Genomic DNA, 14,459 nt, shown 5'->3' with positions numbered 1-14,459 from the left:
AAAGTTGAATTCACCTTCCCTCCTAAAATGAATGTGATAAGAGGATTATTTTCCTTAGTTCACGGTACCAGGGCCCATAGGCCTCTGGTTACAAGTTGTGTATTTTATAAGAAATAGGGTGCCATTTCCTATACATCCCCTGTTTAGTTTCGATCAGCAAACTCTTGTCCCATTCAGCTCACATTACCCACTGCAATGTTGAATAATTGCAAATGGTAATCCTGAACAGGCTATATTTTTTGTTGTACCATGTTTCCTCTCCGTAGACAATTCAATCAATACCATATATGCATTTGTGTGATCTGCCCATGTAAACAATGAATTTGCCAATGTAAACACTGACAACATTATTAACCCCGGCTTTGGAAGGCACAGGACAATCACGGGATACGGTTGCGGTCACAATGTGGTATGAGAGCACCACCCCTCTCACACCTGCACTACTAGGCTATAACGCAGATGACAACAAGCACAAACATCATAAGAAACTACATATCTGGTAGTGACCAAGCTTGATTTCTGTTAAGCTAGTTTTCGGCCCAGAATTTGAATCCAATCTCGATTCTGCAGCGAAGCAATGCTTGTTTAGAGCGCAGTCCATATTGATGCTACAATGTATGCAAGCACTTCATGTATCGAACCAGGGAGTTGGTGGCATGCACGAGAAGATGTGAGTGACAAATGATGACAACCCAAACTAACACATTGTTGTCACACTTAAACTCACCTAGGGACACTTCACAGGCTTTGCGCAACTGGGAATGGTGAGCTTTTCTCACCTCCTTATCGGCTAAAATCTTCTCCAGTGCTCGGGTTAAAAACATGTTTTTCGTTTTACTGTCATACATGATGTGATGGAACCGTAGTCAAAGCAGCTGTCCCATGGACATAAAGCTGTTCTTGTAGTCTTCTTTTTTTTTAGCCGAGTCTAATATAGGAGTACTAAGTAGAAAGCTAAATATCCTTTATTCCAGAAAGGAAATCCCACTAATTTCTAATAACAACCTGTCAGCGCCATGTTGAAAGGAAACGTCATTCCGTGACTCCACAATAATACTGTTACACTGACTGTGACCCCTTAGGTCACTTTACTTGTCTTGTGATCAGTTACAACTCATTATTCTCACCGAACATGAGAATGATGAGTTGCTTGAATCTGTAGAGAAAAATATACTACATTGGTTATCTGAATTTCCCAATTCGTTATTATTGATTAGAGGGGACATTGATATTACTATAGATAATTCAACTGATAGATGGCCCCCAAGTCAGCCAAACAGGCAGAATTTGGGTTTAATACTTTTTATGGAAAAGCTGGAGTAACAAAAGAGGTTCCAGACAGTCCAGAATGGATTTTTGGCTTCTATCCAAATGTACTGATAGTTAGTGTGTTACTACAAATATTTGTATTACTCCCCTCAGAGACCATAGGGCCATTTATATCCATGTCAAAATATTTACCCCTGATACTAACCTTGGTAAAGCATCCTACTGGAAGCTAAATTATTAAATAATATCAAAATGACCAGAAATACAGTGTAGACATTGTTAATGTTGTAAATGACTATTGTAGCTGGAAAAGGCTGATTTTTTATGGAATATCTACATAGGCGTACAGAGGCCCATTATCAGCAACCATCACTCCTGTGTTCCAATGGCACATTGTGTTAGCTAATCCAAGTTTATAATTTTAAAGGGCTAATTGATCATTAGAAAACCATTTTGCAATTATGTTAGCACAGCTGAAAACTGTTGTCCTGATTAAAGAAGCAATAAAACTGTCCTTTAGACTAGTTGAGTATCTGGAGCATCAACATTTGTGGGTTTGATTACAGGCTCAAAATGGCCAGAAACAAAGACTTTCTTCTGAAACTCATCAGAAAGAGGAGTGGGAGTGCACAACTGAGCAAGAGAACAAGTACATTAGAGTGTCTAGTTTGAGAAACAGACTCCTCACAAGTCCCCAACTGGCAGCTTCATGAAATAGTACCTGCAAAACACCAGTCTCAACTTCAATTGTGAAGAGGCGACTCCGGGATGCTGGCCTTCTAGGCAGAGTTCCCCTGTCCAGTGTTCTTTTGCCCATCTTAATCTTTTATTTTTATTGGCCAGTCTGAGATATGGCTTTTTCTTTGCAACTCTGCCTAGAAGGCCAGCATCCCAGAGTCGCCTCTAGAAGGCCAGCATCCCAGAGTCGCCTCTTCACTGGTGACGTAGAGACTGGTGTTTAATGAAGTTGCTTTTACTCAATTATAAGGAATTCTTATCACTTTACATCCTTGTAGCGCCTAAAGATTTTGCAATTGTTTTAGATGCCATTCCCTCAGGTGTTGCTTTATTATTCAGGCACGTATCACGACCTGACCATGAGAACATACCTACACGTAACACTGTTGACTCGTCAGTAGGAAAGATTTACATTTTAGTCCATGCAACAATAATAGAGCTATACGAGCCTTGTTTCAACAGGATGTTTTATCTATACCTTATGTCATGCCTTATTGGAATGGTTTTATTGATAAAGTCTGTTGGAAAAAAGTTTGGATGTTGCTACACACATGCTTATTAACAAAATTAAGGAAGTTTATTTTAAAATTATTCATAAATATTATCGTGCCAACCACTATATGAAGAAGTAAAAAAATAAACATTAATTCAAATTGTACCTTTTGTAATGACCACCCAGAAACAGTGTTGCATCTTTTTTGGCATTGTATTCATGTAAGAAAACTGTGGCAAGACATCAGTAGATGTATAACTGAACACATTTATGAAGATGTTCTGCTTGGATTCTTTACCTACGACAGAAATAAGCTGAAACATTATGTAATTCATTTAATTATTCTTTTAGCCAAAGGTACTATTTCACAAAACGTAAATACAAAACACCACATTTTATTACCTGGCAAAAAGAAATGGAACTATATTTTAAGATGTGAATATTGTTACTGCAGGGTGGGGGGACAGAGCATCAACTTTTGCACTACTGTCCAATTTGATCAATGTTTCAGCATTGTTTCACTGTATTATGCCCACCCCAAAAATACTATATTATATTTGGACACTGTCCAAAGTAGCCTTGAAAAAACATCATTAACCATCTATCAAATAAAAGATAACTCCCATTGAATATGATATAGTTCACCCAAATAGCAAAATGACATTGGTTTCCTTACCCTGTAAGAAGTCTATAGACTAGATGACAACAATCAATGCTTTGGTTTTGTTTATCTGGCCACTGTTTCAAACGCTATATTTTTAGCATGTGTGGCACAAATCCAATGCAAGACAACGGTACCTATACTGAAAAAATATATAAATGCAACATCAAATCAAATTTTATTTGTCACGTGTGCCGAATACAACAGAGCTGTGTTCAAATTCCCATACTAACATAGTATATACTCCATAATATACTATTAGTTCATTTTAGTATACTGTAAACGAACGGTATGCTTTCAGTTGAGTGTACTAGAGATTCGCCTGTCTACCGGAAGTTGATGCTATTGCTATGCAACCTTTTGCTAGCTTGTTAGCACAACAAATGACTAGCTAGACTTCGAGTGTGTTCGTAAATTCAATCTGGAGAGCCAGTGCACTCTGGGCGTTTGTAAATTCAGAGCTTTTCACTCTCATGGCACACACAGTCCTGCTGCCACACACAAGTGAGAGAACACCTCACTCTGACCATTTTACTCACCCTTGCAGAGCTGGCTAGGACATCACGTCCAAATCATCCTAAAGTATTTCAAATGGATTGTGTAGCTCAAAGTCCATTGTAGATGATTTGGACATGGGTGAAAGTTTCTAATATTGATACCAAGACTTGAAATGGATTTGTGCCACAAATGCTATAACCACAGATAGAAGGAGCAGTTACCAGTATCTTCCCTAATGTTTGCATTTGGAAACAGTGGGATTAGGGCCTAATGGATTTATTTCAATTGACTGATTTCCTTATATGAACTGTAACTCAGTGAAATTGTTGCATGTTAAATGTATATTTTGGTTCAGTGTAGGACAAATGCATCCTTCATACAGTATTACATCCCTACTCTGCCACCTTGAGTACAGCCGCCTTACCTGTCAGGGTCAATGGAAGAAGACAGTCCACAGCGCCACAGTGTTTGCATACCAAATGGCACCTTATATCAGTGGTCCCCAACTCCAGTCCCCCACTACCCACAACAGTACACATTTTTTGTTGTAGCCCGTGACAAACTGATTCAACACATTGAGGGCTTGATGATTCTTTGAATCAGGTGAGTTTGTCCAGGGCTACAACAAAAATGTGTACTGTTGTGGGTACTGGAGGACTGGAGTTGGGAAACACTGCCCTATATAGTGCACTACTTTTCAAGAGGGCCCATAGGTAAACAAGTAGTGCATTGTGTAGGGATTAGGGTAGCATTTGGAACACACCCATGACCAGTTTTAATCATGTTACATGTTTATTTCCTGCTCCAACAAGCACTTCTTGACCAAAAATCGCGATTCAATTCAATATTTATTTTTCGGAATTTTAATTGACAGATGTCAAGAATCGAAGGAATTTGTAAACAGTGTGTCCACAAATAATGTACATTTTCTTTCTTATGATGTCAACCATATAGCATAGGCATTAACTTGTAATTAAAACACTGTCATTTCAAATTAAATAAATATAATACTGCAACAAAAAAAAGAAAGAAAAAAGAACATAAATCTACAATCTACCTGAAATTGTCCTTACATCCAGGTCAAATCCTTATTTTACGCCACATACAAAGACTGATAAACAGCACTACACAGGGCGGTAAGAGTGAGAGCTCCTCTCTCCTAGCTCCAGAGGAACAGTAGGTTTGACGGTGAGGATCACAAGAGTACCAGAATTCTGCAACAAACATCCTGGTACATTAGGTACAGTATAGGCTGAAAAGGTCTAATGATGGCAGCAAGTCAACCAAAAATCCTAGAGCCAAATTCTTCACAGTCCAAAGTCAGCCTTATCATTGAGTTCCATTACATGAAGTCAAGAGCATTTCAGAATCAGCAACATCCCAACTTCAATCAATTAGTAGGAAAAGTAGGCACTGAGAAACATAATACTGTAGCCTTTCACTAATCGATTCAATAACACTAAAGTTAGGAGAATTCTTGTCGCAAAATGTAGTCTAGCTAGAATTGTGATTAATTTGCAGCTGGATTACTCTACGTATTCTACTTTTTCTTTCACATGGAATGGAATGTCTGACTAAGAGTTATGTGACTTATTCCCATTAATAATAGTGTCTGGTCCTGAAACATTATTACATGCAGCAATTATGTCTATCACAACTACTACCGGATGCATCACACTGTTATTCTAGCTGACAATGTCAGTCATTTTACTATAAAGAGCTATGGTACCTTTCCATACTAACGGTAACATGTTATAATATCCCATAGTTTTAAAGCTATTAACTCTAAACCAACAGCCACAGTGTATCATGTAAGTAAAAAATAATGTTTTATTGTCACATACACCAGATAGGTGTAGTGAAATGTGTTGTTTACAGGCTCAGTGCTATTCCACCTGCCCAAATTCAACATAGATGCATAGAAAAGCATAATTTTAGCTTCTAATATTTAAATGCTAAAATAAACTGAAAATTGAGATTATTCCACCAAATAATTGTCTAGTTATTTCACTTGGGGAAACACATCAGCTTCATTTGAGTATTTCTACAATATTGCTTACCACATCTGACTAGCAGGTGTCCTCAACCACCCTGTAAAACCAACAGCAATATGTACTTCAATATTGCATGTTACACCCATTAACTACTTGTTTCAACGATCTTGCTGCTAGTGATACAAGCTAGAGGTAGCTTGTATCACTAGTCTCCGAGAAGTAGTGCTGATCTAGAATCAGGTTGCCTCTGTCCATGTAATTGTATTGATTACTGAGCTGTGGGAGTTAGTAACTCCCAGCCCTAAACTTGATTTAGCACTGCTTAAGAAATGAGTCTGATTTCCTTTGAATTAACACAAATATACAATACAAATACAAAAGAAACTTCACCAAAAGGCAAAACAAACAACCTCAGCAGCCATGATTGATATCACTTTGACAGTTGTTCAGTAGGACATGCTCTATCGTAGACATAGTGAGTAGTTGGACATTATAATAATTATTATCGGTTACACAATACATAGGAGAAGTGGCCCTGCTGTTTGTAAATCAAATAATCTAGGCATCCAGTTACAGACCTAATAAGCTAATCTAAACTACTGGCCAGACTCCTAGTCTTCGCTCGAAGGTAAGGTGAAAGCCGGTGACAGAGGCTACTTACTAAACTACTGACTAACGAATGTGAAATAGTGGTTGGTTTGTGTGGATTAGCTAATCATGGGAAGCACAGCAGAGTCTCTTTGCACCAGCAGGGGGTCTGGTTCTGCTCCACCACAGAGCCAGCAGGGGGTCTGGTTCTGCTCCACCACAGAGCCAGCAGGGAGTCTGGTTGGTTAAAACATTGTATGTGTGCCAAACGGCACCTTATTCCCTTTGTAGCGCACTACTCTTGCCCTGGTCAAAAGTGGCACACTATAAAGGGAATAAGGTACCATTTGGGACGTAAACATTTCAATTAGGATTTTTGTCTGAAACAAGACATGTTAATAAGAGATCGGTAAGCAAAAGATGCCTTCGTTCTGTAAAGCCCATGGCACACGAAGCAACACTGAGGGGGGTCATCATGAGTGCACTTAGCCTGTGCCCCAAATGGCACCCTATTCCCCATGTAGTTCACTACTTTGGACCAAAGACCTATCGGCCATTGTCAAATGTATAGCACTGCATGTATATAGAGAATAGAGTACCATTTAGGATGCAGCCTGAGTGTGTCTGAAATAGAACTAAGGCGAGGGATATATTTGTGGGCCTGTCTATGAGGTAACCATGGAGAAATGATTCCAATTCCAAACGTATCCAGACACATCTTTTCCAAGTCAACCACTCATCATTACACGCAGGTCTGGGGCGATACTGAATGACATTTCCAGATTGTATGGAAAGGGAAGGCAATGCTCAATGTGTGCTTTTAATACAGCTTGCCATTAAATAATAGGGGAAAAGAAAATGACCTTGCATAGTAGAGGATTTAGTTTATGCTCGCTGGCCAAGCTGCTTAGCTCAGTCACCTCGTCATGCTGAGGTCTTAGAATGAACACTAAAACTGAGCAATGGAGGATATTATTAATGTCATTTTCACCTAGCGCCACGCAACAATACCATCACTACGATCGTTCTCGAGAAGTATCGAAGGTGCACTTTTCTAAAGAGATGATATGCATTCTCTCCCATGACCGAAACAAACCAAAGAGAAAAGGACACCAACATACTAGGTAGAGGAAAGATTTGCTAACTGGGGTATCCATTCCAGTGTCTTCCTGTATACATGTTGACCAACCGCTGCCTGTCTGAGTGACGTCTTGTGCGTGTGTGTGTGAACGTATCCTATAATACCATACGAGTGAGAACCCAGAGTACGAAAGGCAGACATTGCAGAGACTGTGGATGGCAGGGCGGTAGGAGTTGCCCTCAGACGCGGGCAGACACCTGTTCCAGAGAGCGAGCGGGAGGTCGAGGGGCCGGCGGGGTTGTTGCTTTCAGGCTCTTCAGGCTGTTCCCCGGGCAGCTCTGGCTGCTGAGGCCCCTGTTGAGGACGGGGATGATGGGAGGTTCGTTGCGTGGTATATTAACAGGACAGGAGCGGGTACGGGCGTGTCCCTTGTGTCCCCCGGCATGGCAGATGAGGTCGCTCACCGTGTCCATGGGCGAGAGGTGTTTCAGCCAGCGCTCCAGACGCTCTTCCTTGTACTTGATGGAGTACCAGGTGAGAAAGATGAAGATGAAGCCAATGAACTTGAGGCTGGCGGCCAGGCCGAAGTAGACGAAGCGGAAAGAAGTGACATCGTACTCCCAGCAGGAGCCGTGGACACCACAGTCCTGCTGCCACAGCATACAGGTTGTGTCGATCACCGCCCCAAAATAGATGGGAGTAGGTATGTAGGCTGAGGAGAGAGAGGAGAGAGACCGTTATGATACAGAAGAAGTAGATGGTTGTAGGTATGTAGGCTGAGGAGAGAGAGGAGAGAGACCGTTATGATACAGAAGAAGTAGATGGTTGTAGGTATGTAGGCTGAGGAGAGAGAGAGGAGAGACCGTTATGATACAGAAGAAGTAGATGGTTGTAGGTATGTAGGCTGAGGAGAGAGAGGAGAGAGACCGTTATGATACAAAATAAGTAGATGGTTGTAGGTATGTAGGCTGAGAAGAGAGAGGAGAGAGACCGTTATGATACAGAAGAAGTAGATGGTTGTAGGTATGTAGGCTGAGGAGAGAGAGAGGAGAGACCGTTATGATACAGAAGAAGTAGATGGTTGTAGGTATGTAGGCTGAGGAGAGAGAGAGGAGAGACCGTTATGATACAGAAGAAGTAGATGGTTGTAGGTATGTAGGCTGAGGAGAGAGAGGAGAGAGACCGTTATGATACAGAAGAAGTAGATGGTTGTAGGTATGTAGGCTGAGGAGAGAGAGGGGAGAGACCGTTATGATACAGAAGAAGTAGATGGTTGTAGGTATGTAGGCTAAGGAGAGAGAGGAGAGACTATTCTAACACAGCATGCATGTGGTGTCAATGTGGAAGTGGAGATGTACGTGGAAGACAAGGACAGAGGAGCGATACATACTCATTCAGAGGTTAAGACACGTTTCAATTTTTAAAACCTTATATTTTTAGAGTAATTAAGTTTTGAATATTGGCAATAAAAGGGGGGGGGGAATGAACCAAAGATTTTTTTGGATTACTGTTCAGTTCCTCTTAGTAATTTTCTGACATGAAATGGGAACCTGTTTTTTAAAATTACATTTTGAACCAGAATCAAATGTTCCAATGGGACCCTATCCCTATATAGTGCACTACTTCTGACCAGAGCCCTATGGCACTAAATAGGGAAACACCCTAAAAAATAACCTCTCAGTATTGAACTCTGTATTTGACTGAAGCTGCATCACTCACCAAGGGTCCTGAGGAGAACAAACTGCATTCCGAGTGCAAAGGGTCTCTCCTGCTCTTCTACGGACCTTGAGGAGAGGAGGAAGAAGGGAGGAAATGGTGAAGATAGAGGTGCAAAATGATGATAACCTGGGAATCCTTGAAAAGTTTTATTCCATCCTGATTCTAGAAATCATCCAACCGGGATCACAGAAAGTTACCATCATTTTGCAACCCGATGACGAGAACTCACAACCACTACCTCACAATTCCTTCGATAAGTGTGTTTTGTTCAGTGTCTATTCTGGGTCAATACCTAAGAGTGACAATGATGGCAGAGGGCTGAGCGCAGGCCGTGATGAGTGTGACGATGAAGAGGAAGATGAGGAAGGGAATGAGGGTGCTGCAGGTGCGGTCACACTTCCCCGACACGGCGTAGCCGTTCTCGTTCAGGTAGGTCTTGACGATGACCAGCTGCAGCTGGTTGACTTGGCCGTTAGAGGAGGGGGTGATGACCTGCCTGCTCTGGACACACGCACAGTCAGAGTAGTTCCTGATCTGAGAGACGGAGAGGGAACAGAACACCAGGCATCATTGTGAGCTCATCATATTGTACTATGGAAGTAAACTTCTAAGGCGCAACTGTGCGTACCACAAGAAGTGTGTTATTCAAGTACTACCAATGTAGACTGTACACGGATGCTTAATTAATGTTTGTTCAATGGTCAGTAAGCTATAACTAGGGTCTAACAATATTGTTTTTTCTGATCAGGTAACTCACATTATGGCCAGGAAAAACTCCTGGCCCTAGCTTTAGGTAACTTTCCAAAAATGCCCAGGTATTGCAGAAATCCTGTTTGGAATACTTCTAGAAACAGGAGGGAATAAGCAGAAAATCTGGGAATTTGGGGAAAGTTACGATCATTTTGCGACCCTACATTTGTGACTGAGGGACTCACTCCTGTGCTGTCGTTGCCCACACTGCTGCAGCCTGCCAGGCAGGGGTTGAAGTAGGTGATTCCGTCTGAGCCACAGACTGGAGCGTACTCATGGATCTTACAGCCACAGTTCACATTACACCCTCCAGTCAGGTTACGATGGGTCATAGTCAGAGTAGGACTGAGAAAAGTGAGGGAGAGAGATTATTTAGAGGGGGAGGAAAAGAGGTGGGAAGAGAGAGAGGGAGAGAGAAAAGAGGGGGATGAAGAGAGCTAAATAACGTAGGACATTTTCCACTATCACAACATAATTCTTATTCAGACTGATTAAACAATGTTAAGAAGACTATCTTACCATGCTGCTATTCAAAGGTCACATTTACACTGAGATTTGCTGCACCAAAATACATTGCTCACAACCGGGGGCAATTACACCAGTTAGCATGTGTACACTTGCTTATTGAACATCTCATTCCAAAATCATGGGCATTAATATGTCAAGTTCTTCCACACCAATCTCGACAAACCATTTCTTTACGGACCTCGCTTTGCGCATGGGGGTATTGTCACGCGGAAATAGGAAAGGGCCTTCCCCAAACGGTTGCCACAAAGTCGGAAGCACAGAATTGTCTAGAATGTCATTGTATGCTGTAGCGTTAAGATTACCCTTCACTGGAACTAAAGGGGCCTAGCCAGAACAATCAAAAACAGCCACAGACCATTATTCCTCCTCCACCTAACTTTCCAGTAGGTACTTGGCATTGGGGCAGCTAGCCTTCTCCTGGCATCTACCAAAATCAGATTCATTCATAAGGCCGTCCCAGACTAAAAAAAATGTTTGTCGATCGCAAGTCGTCTGTTCTTTCGAGCAATTTGAAACGTGTATTTTTCCATATATAGACACACCCAACGTGTTTTAGTAAAATCAACTATATGCATTGAGCTTGTCTGATGCTTTAAGCTTACTGTTTGTTGAAATAAGACAAACGACTCAAGAGGGAGGCAGCGATTTAGATAACCAAAAAAAAAACAACCTGACACAACCATCCTCCTCCTGCTGGCTTCTCAGATTCTGCCATTACTCTCCTGAAGTTGTTGGTAATAGGCTACACTAGGAGTCAGTAACCTTTCATGTGGAATGCCAATTTATCTTACCAACCTAAAAAGTAACTTTTATTGTCATTGCCAACTATGTAAAAATATCCCACATAAAGCCAACAAATAAAAAACATTGCAGGTAGAAAATATACTGATAAAAAAAAAAGAATCTCCTGTAAATCACATCGGCTACCCATGGCCTGTCTGCAACGAACTTGCAACATTGTATAAAATATTCTGGGTCCTCAGGGTATCCAGCGCCAGTGAGCTCGAGACAGACACAACTGTAGGCTATTTGCGCAAGGGATAAGAAGCAGTGCTTGACTTGGGCAAGAGATCACCGGAGCGGAGTATCAGTACCTCAAATGCTCTACTAATTGATCTCTTGTTCCTCTTATAAAATATTAGCTTAAAAGTATTGTGGAGCTCCTGCACCTAAATACAAATAGCACCAGCACCCAAAATGAGTACCAGACCCTATTTCAGTCCAAAGCATGCACTGATAAGAAGTAACCAGGTTGGCCTATTTTATGACGTTTCCACTGGATCAGAGCATGACATTTTTCTCTTTCTTTTTCAAATTGACAATAGTTCCTCGATGTAGGCTTTGACAATGGATGTTTGCTTTTTGAGGTGAAGAAAACATTACTTTGGGACAGGGGCGCAAATTTGATTTTATAAGTGTGGGGGACGTCACATTATTTTAAAACGACCCCTCGGAGACGTCCGCATGGTCCTAAAGCACACCGTTAATGGTGGTGCGTTTAGCCAATCAGATCTCCAAAATGGGCACATTAATATGCCTACATTTGCGTGCAGGCCAGGCAGCCTTTAGGCCTATGTAAATTACTTCTATGCGTAATAAGGTGCGCGTCCTTACCTTAAAATTGAAAGGAATGCTCCAAACAAAAGACACTTACTAAATGTAATTGAATTAACTCATAAATGGAATGAAAGAAACCAAAACTTGTTTCTCACAAGTGTAGCATAGGTTGTGCGCTCTGCAAACAATGTCCACTCCGACAATTAGAACGGTAAGACTGGAATAATAATGTATTGAATGCATTAACAGAAATTACCATAACCAAACAAACATTGTAGATTAGAGATGATAGGAATGAATGGTAAATGTACTACTGGTGATACAGTATAGGTAATAGGGGTGTAATATACACTAACCATCAAACGCAAACAATTCACACAATGAAGTTGTGATTAGTGGGAGAGCGCGCATTCTGTAGAGAGACGTGCATCTGGGCGATGCGTGGTCAATCTGACATCTGCATTGGCCATGCAGCATTTACGGTGACACAGCCTCTGCAGAAGTCAGGGCATTCATACTTCTTGTGCTTTGCTGAGCTGTGCAGAGCTGTTGTGAAGGACGTTGTCAAGAAAGTGAGTTTATGTTTATACAGGATGTACCGCCCCCACCTACCGTCAGCTAATCATGTATATAGAGCCCTCCGTATTGTTACAACATTTGGAAGGAGCATGGTGATGCGGTACATACCTCCACATGTCTCCAGAGGCTCCGTAATTGTGTCACACCGTCCATATGGAGCCTCCAACCACATTTTCGGATCAAGCATAAATTGGCTTTTAGTCTGGGCCTCCCACATTGCATTAGTTCACTGAGATGGGCGCAAATATATCAGCACTCTGTGGTACCGTTCTATGAGCTTGTGTTGCCTACCACTTCTCGGCTGAGCTGTTGCTGCTCTAAGACGTTTCCACTTCACGATAACAGCACTTACATTTGACCAGGGCAGCTCTAGCAGGGCAGAAATTTGACAAACTGACTTGTTGGAAAGGTGGAATCCTATGACGGTGCCACGTTGAAAGTCACTGAGCTCTTCAGTACAGGCCATTCTACTGACAATGTTGTCTATGGAGATTGCATGGTGGTGTGCTCGATTTTTATACACTTGTCAGCAACGGGTGAATCATAATTGCATCAGGGACAGGCACCCTTTTCCCTTTATAGTGCACTACTTTTCGCCCTATGGGGTGAAAAGTAGCCTTGCATGAGCCTTGGCGTGTGCGAGCCAGAACGGCTCATAAAAACAGGAGCCTATCTCCTGTTTCTGTAGCGTGAGGCAGCTTGATGTACAAGTGCACCGCCTGGACAGGACGCTAGTCTATTGCAATGCCTTACCCCAAATCTATCTCCTTAATGCTGAGTGCCAAACAGAGACGCATCACATCCCAATTTTACAGTCTCTGTATATCCTGGTCAAAAGTAGTACACTATAAATGGGAATAGGGTGCCATTTGGGATGTAGCCAGAGGTTGGATCTAAGAGAGGGAACAAAGCTCCAGGACTGTAGAACAGAGAGTTAATTCATCTAGATCATAACAGTGTCATGCATTAAAGTTATTGTGTCTGGGGAAGGACTGTGTTCCAAATGACACCCTATTGACTCTATAGTTCACTACTTTTGACCAGGGCCCTATTGGCCTTGTTCAAAAGTAGTGCACTACATAGGGAAAAGGGCTTTCATTTTGGACAGGGACTGATGTGTGCTGAGGTGATACTTCACAACAGGGGCCTTCATGATGGTCACCTCCTCTTCTCATCATCACAGGGAAACACACACACACACACACACACACTAAACTTCCTCACATTGTTTAATACGTTGATATGGGGTTTTGGAGGCTGGAATGTTTGCAGAGAAATAATTCAATTAATTTTGGGGGAGCTGAGAGAAAGAGGACAAGATCGACAGGGATTGCATGAGGAAAAAAAGTTCAGATTGAAAGAAAGGGGTACTGAATGTAGGAAGGAAGTTGTGGTTCTTACCCAGTGGTGTATGGTATGTTGATGCCTCCTAGGTTGATGCTCTCACAGCCCACTATGAACAGAGTAGAGAAGCAGAGAAGAGATACCCCACTACAGATCATGGCCAGCTTGGCTGACTCTCTGGCTCCCAGCTTCAGCTTCTTAATTATGTAGCCCCCCAGGACTATACCCACCCCAGCACTGGGCACGATGATCACACCTGTGACAGCAGGAGGCAGAGAGAGAGAGGCAGAGAGAGAGAGAGAGAGAGAGAGAGAGAGAGAGAGGGGGGGGGGGGGGGAGAGAGAGAGAGAGAGAGAGAGAGAGAGAGAGAGAGAGAGTCAACAATGCAGTCTCTAGAACTCATAGATTAGATCACAACAATCTGTTTCACATCTAGACGTATGTTATTCTACAACATCATTTAATTTGGGCCTCCTGTTCACTTTCAAACACATCATCCAAACAGAAAGAGCAGAGTAGAAGCTCCTTTTTAGGGGATTTCTGAGGAAGCTTTAAGACGGCTAGCTGTACAACTAATGTTCAGTGGACGGAGTGAAGGCCCAGCCAGCAGCCATGAATAATACAAACACTCTTCCTTAAAATAAAAGGGGCACCTGGGAG

General features: G+C 42.0%; 1 protein-coding gene across 2 annotated transcripts in view; it reads right to left on the bottom strand.

Moving 5' to 3' along the window:
- Window positions 1-4,488: 4,488 nt before the first annotated feature.
- slco5a1a (solute carrier organic anion transporter family member 5A1a) overlaps window positions 4,489-14,459 on the bottom strand; it is a 34,232-nt gene continuing 24,261 nt past the window's right edge. For both annotated transcript variants that reach the window (XM_090182224.1, XM_090182222.1), the window contains exons 6-10: window positions 13,857-14,055; window positions 9,977-10,136; window positions 9,334-9,575; window positions 9,042-9,106; window positions 4,489-8,034 (exon numbers count right to left, since the gene is read on the bottom strand). In XM_090182224.1, coding sequence (XP_090038350.1) covers window positions 7,562-8,034; window positions 9,042-9,106; window positions 9,334-9,575; window positions 9,977-10,136; window positions 13,857-14,055 — 1,139 coding nt within the window. In that variant the 3' untranslated portion in view covers window positions 4,489-7,561. The remainder of the gene's footprint in view (window positions 8,035-9,041; window positions 9,107-9,333; window positions 9,576-9,976; window positions 10,137-13,856; window positions 14,056-14,459) is intronic.

This window comes from Oncorhynchus mykiss, chromosome 8, assembly GCF_057628025.1.
Source record: "Oncorhynchus mykiss isolate SJ-2025 chromosome 8, ASM5762802v1, whole genome shotgun sequence".
In the NCBI taxonomy this organism is placed as follows: Eukaryota; Metazoa; Chordata; class Actinopteri; order Salmoniformes; family Salmonidae; genus Oncorhynchus; species Oncorhynchus mykiss.
This window is presented reverse-complemented; position numbering and strand designations above follow the sequence as displayed.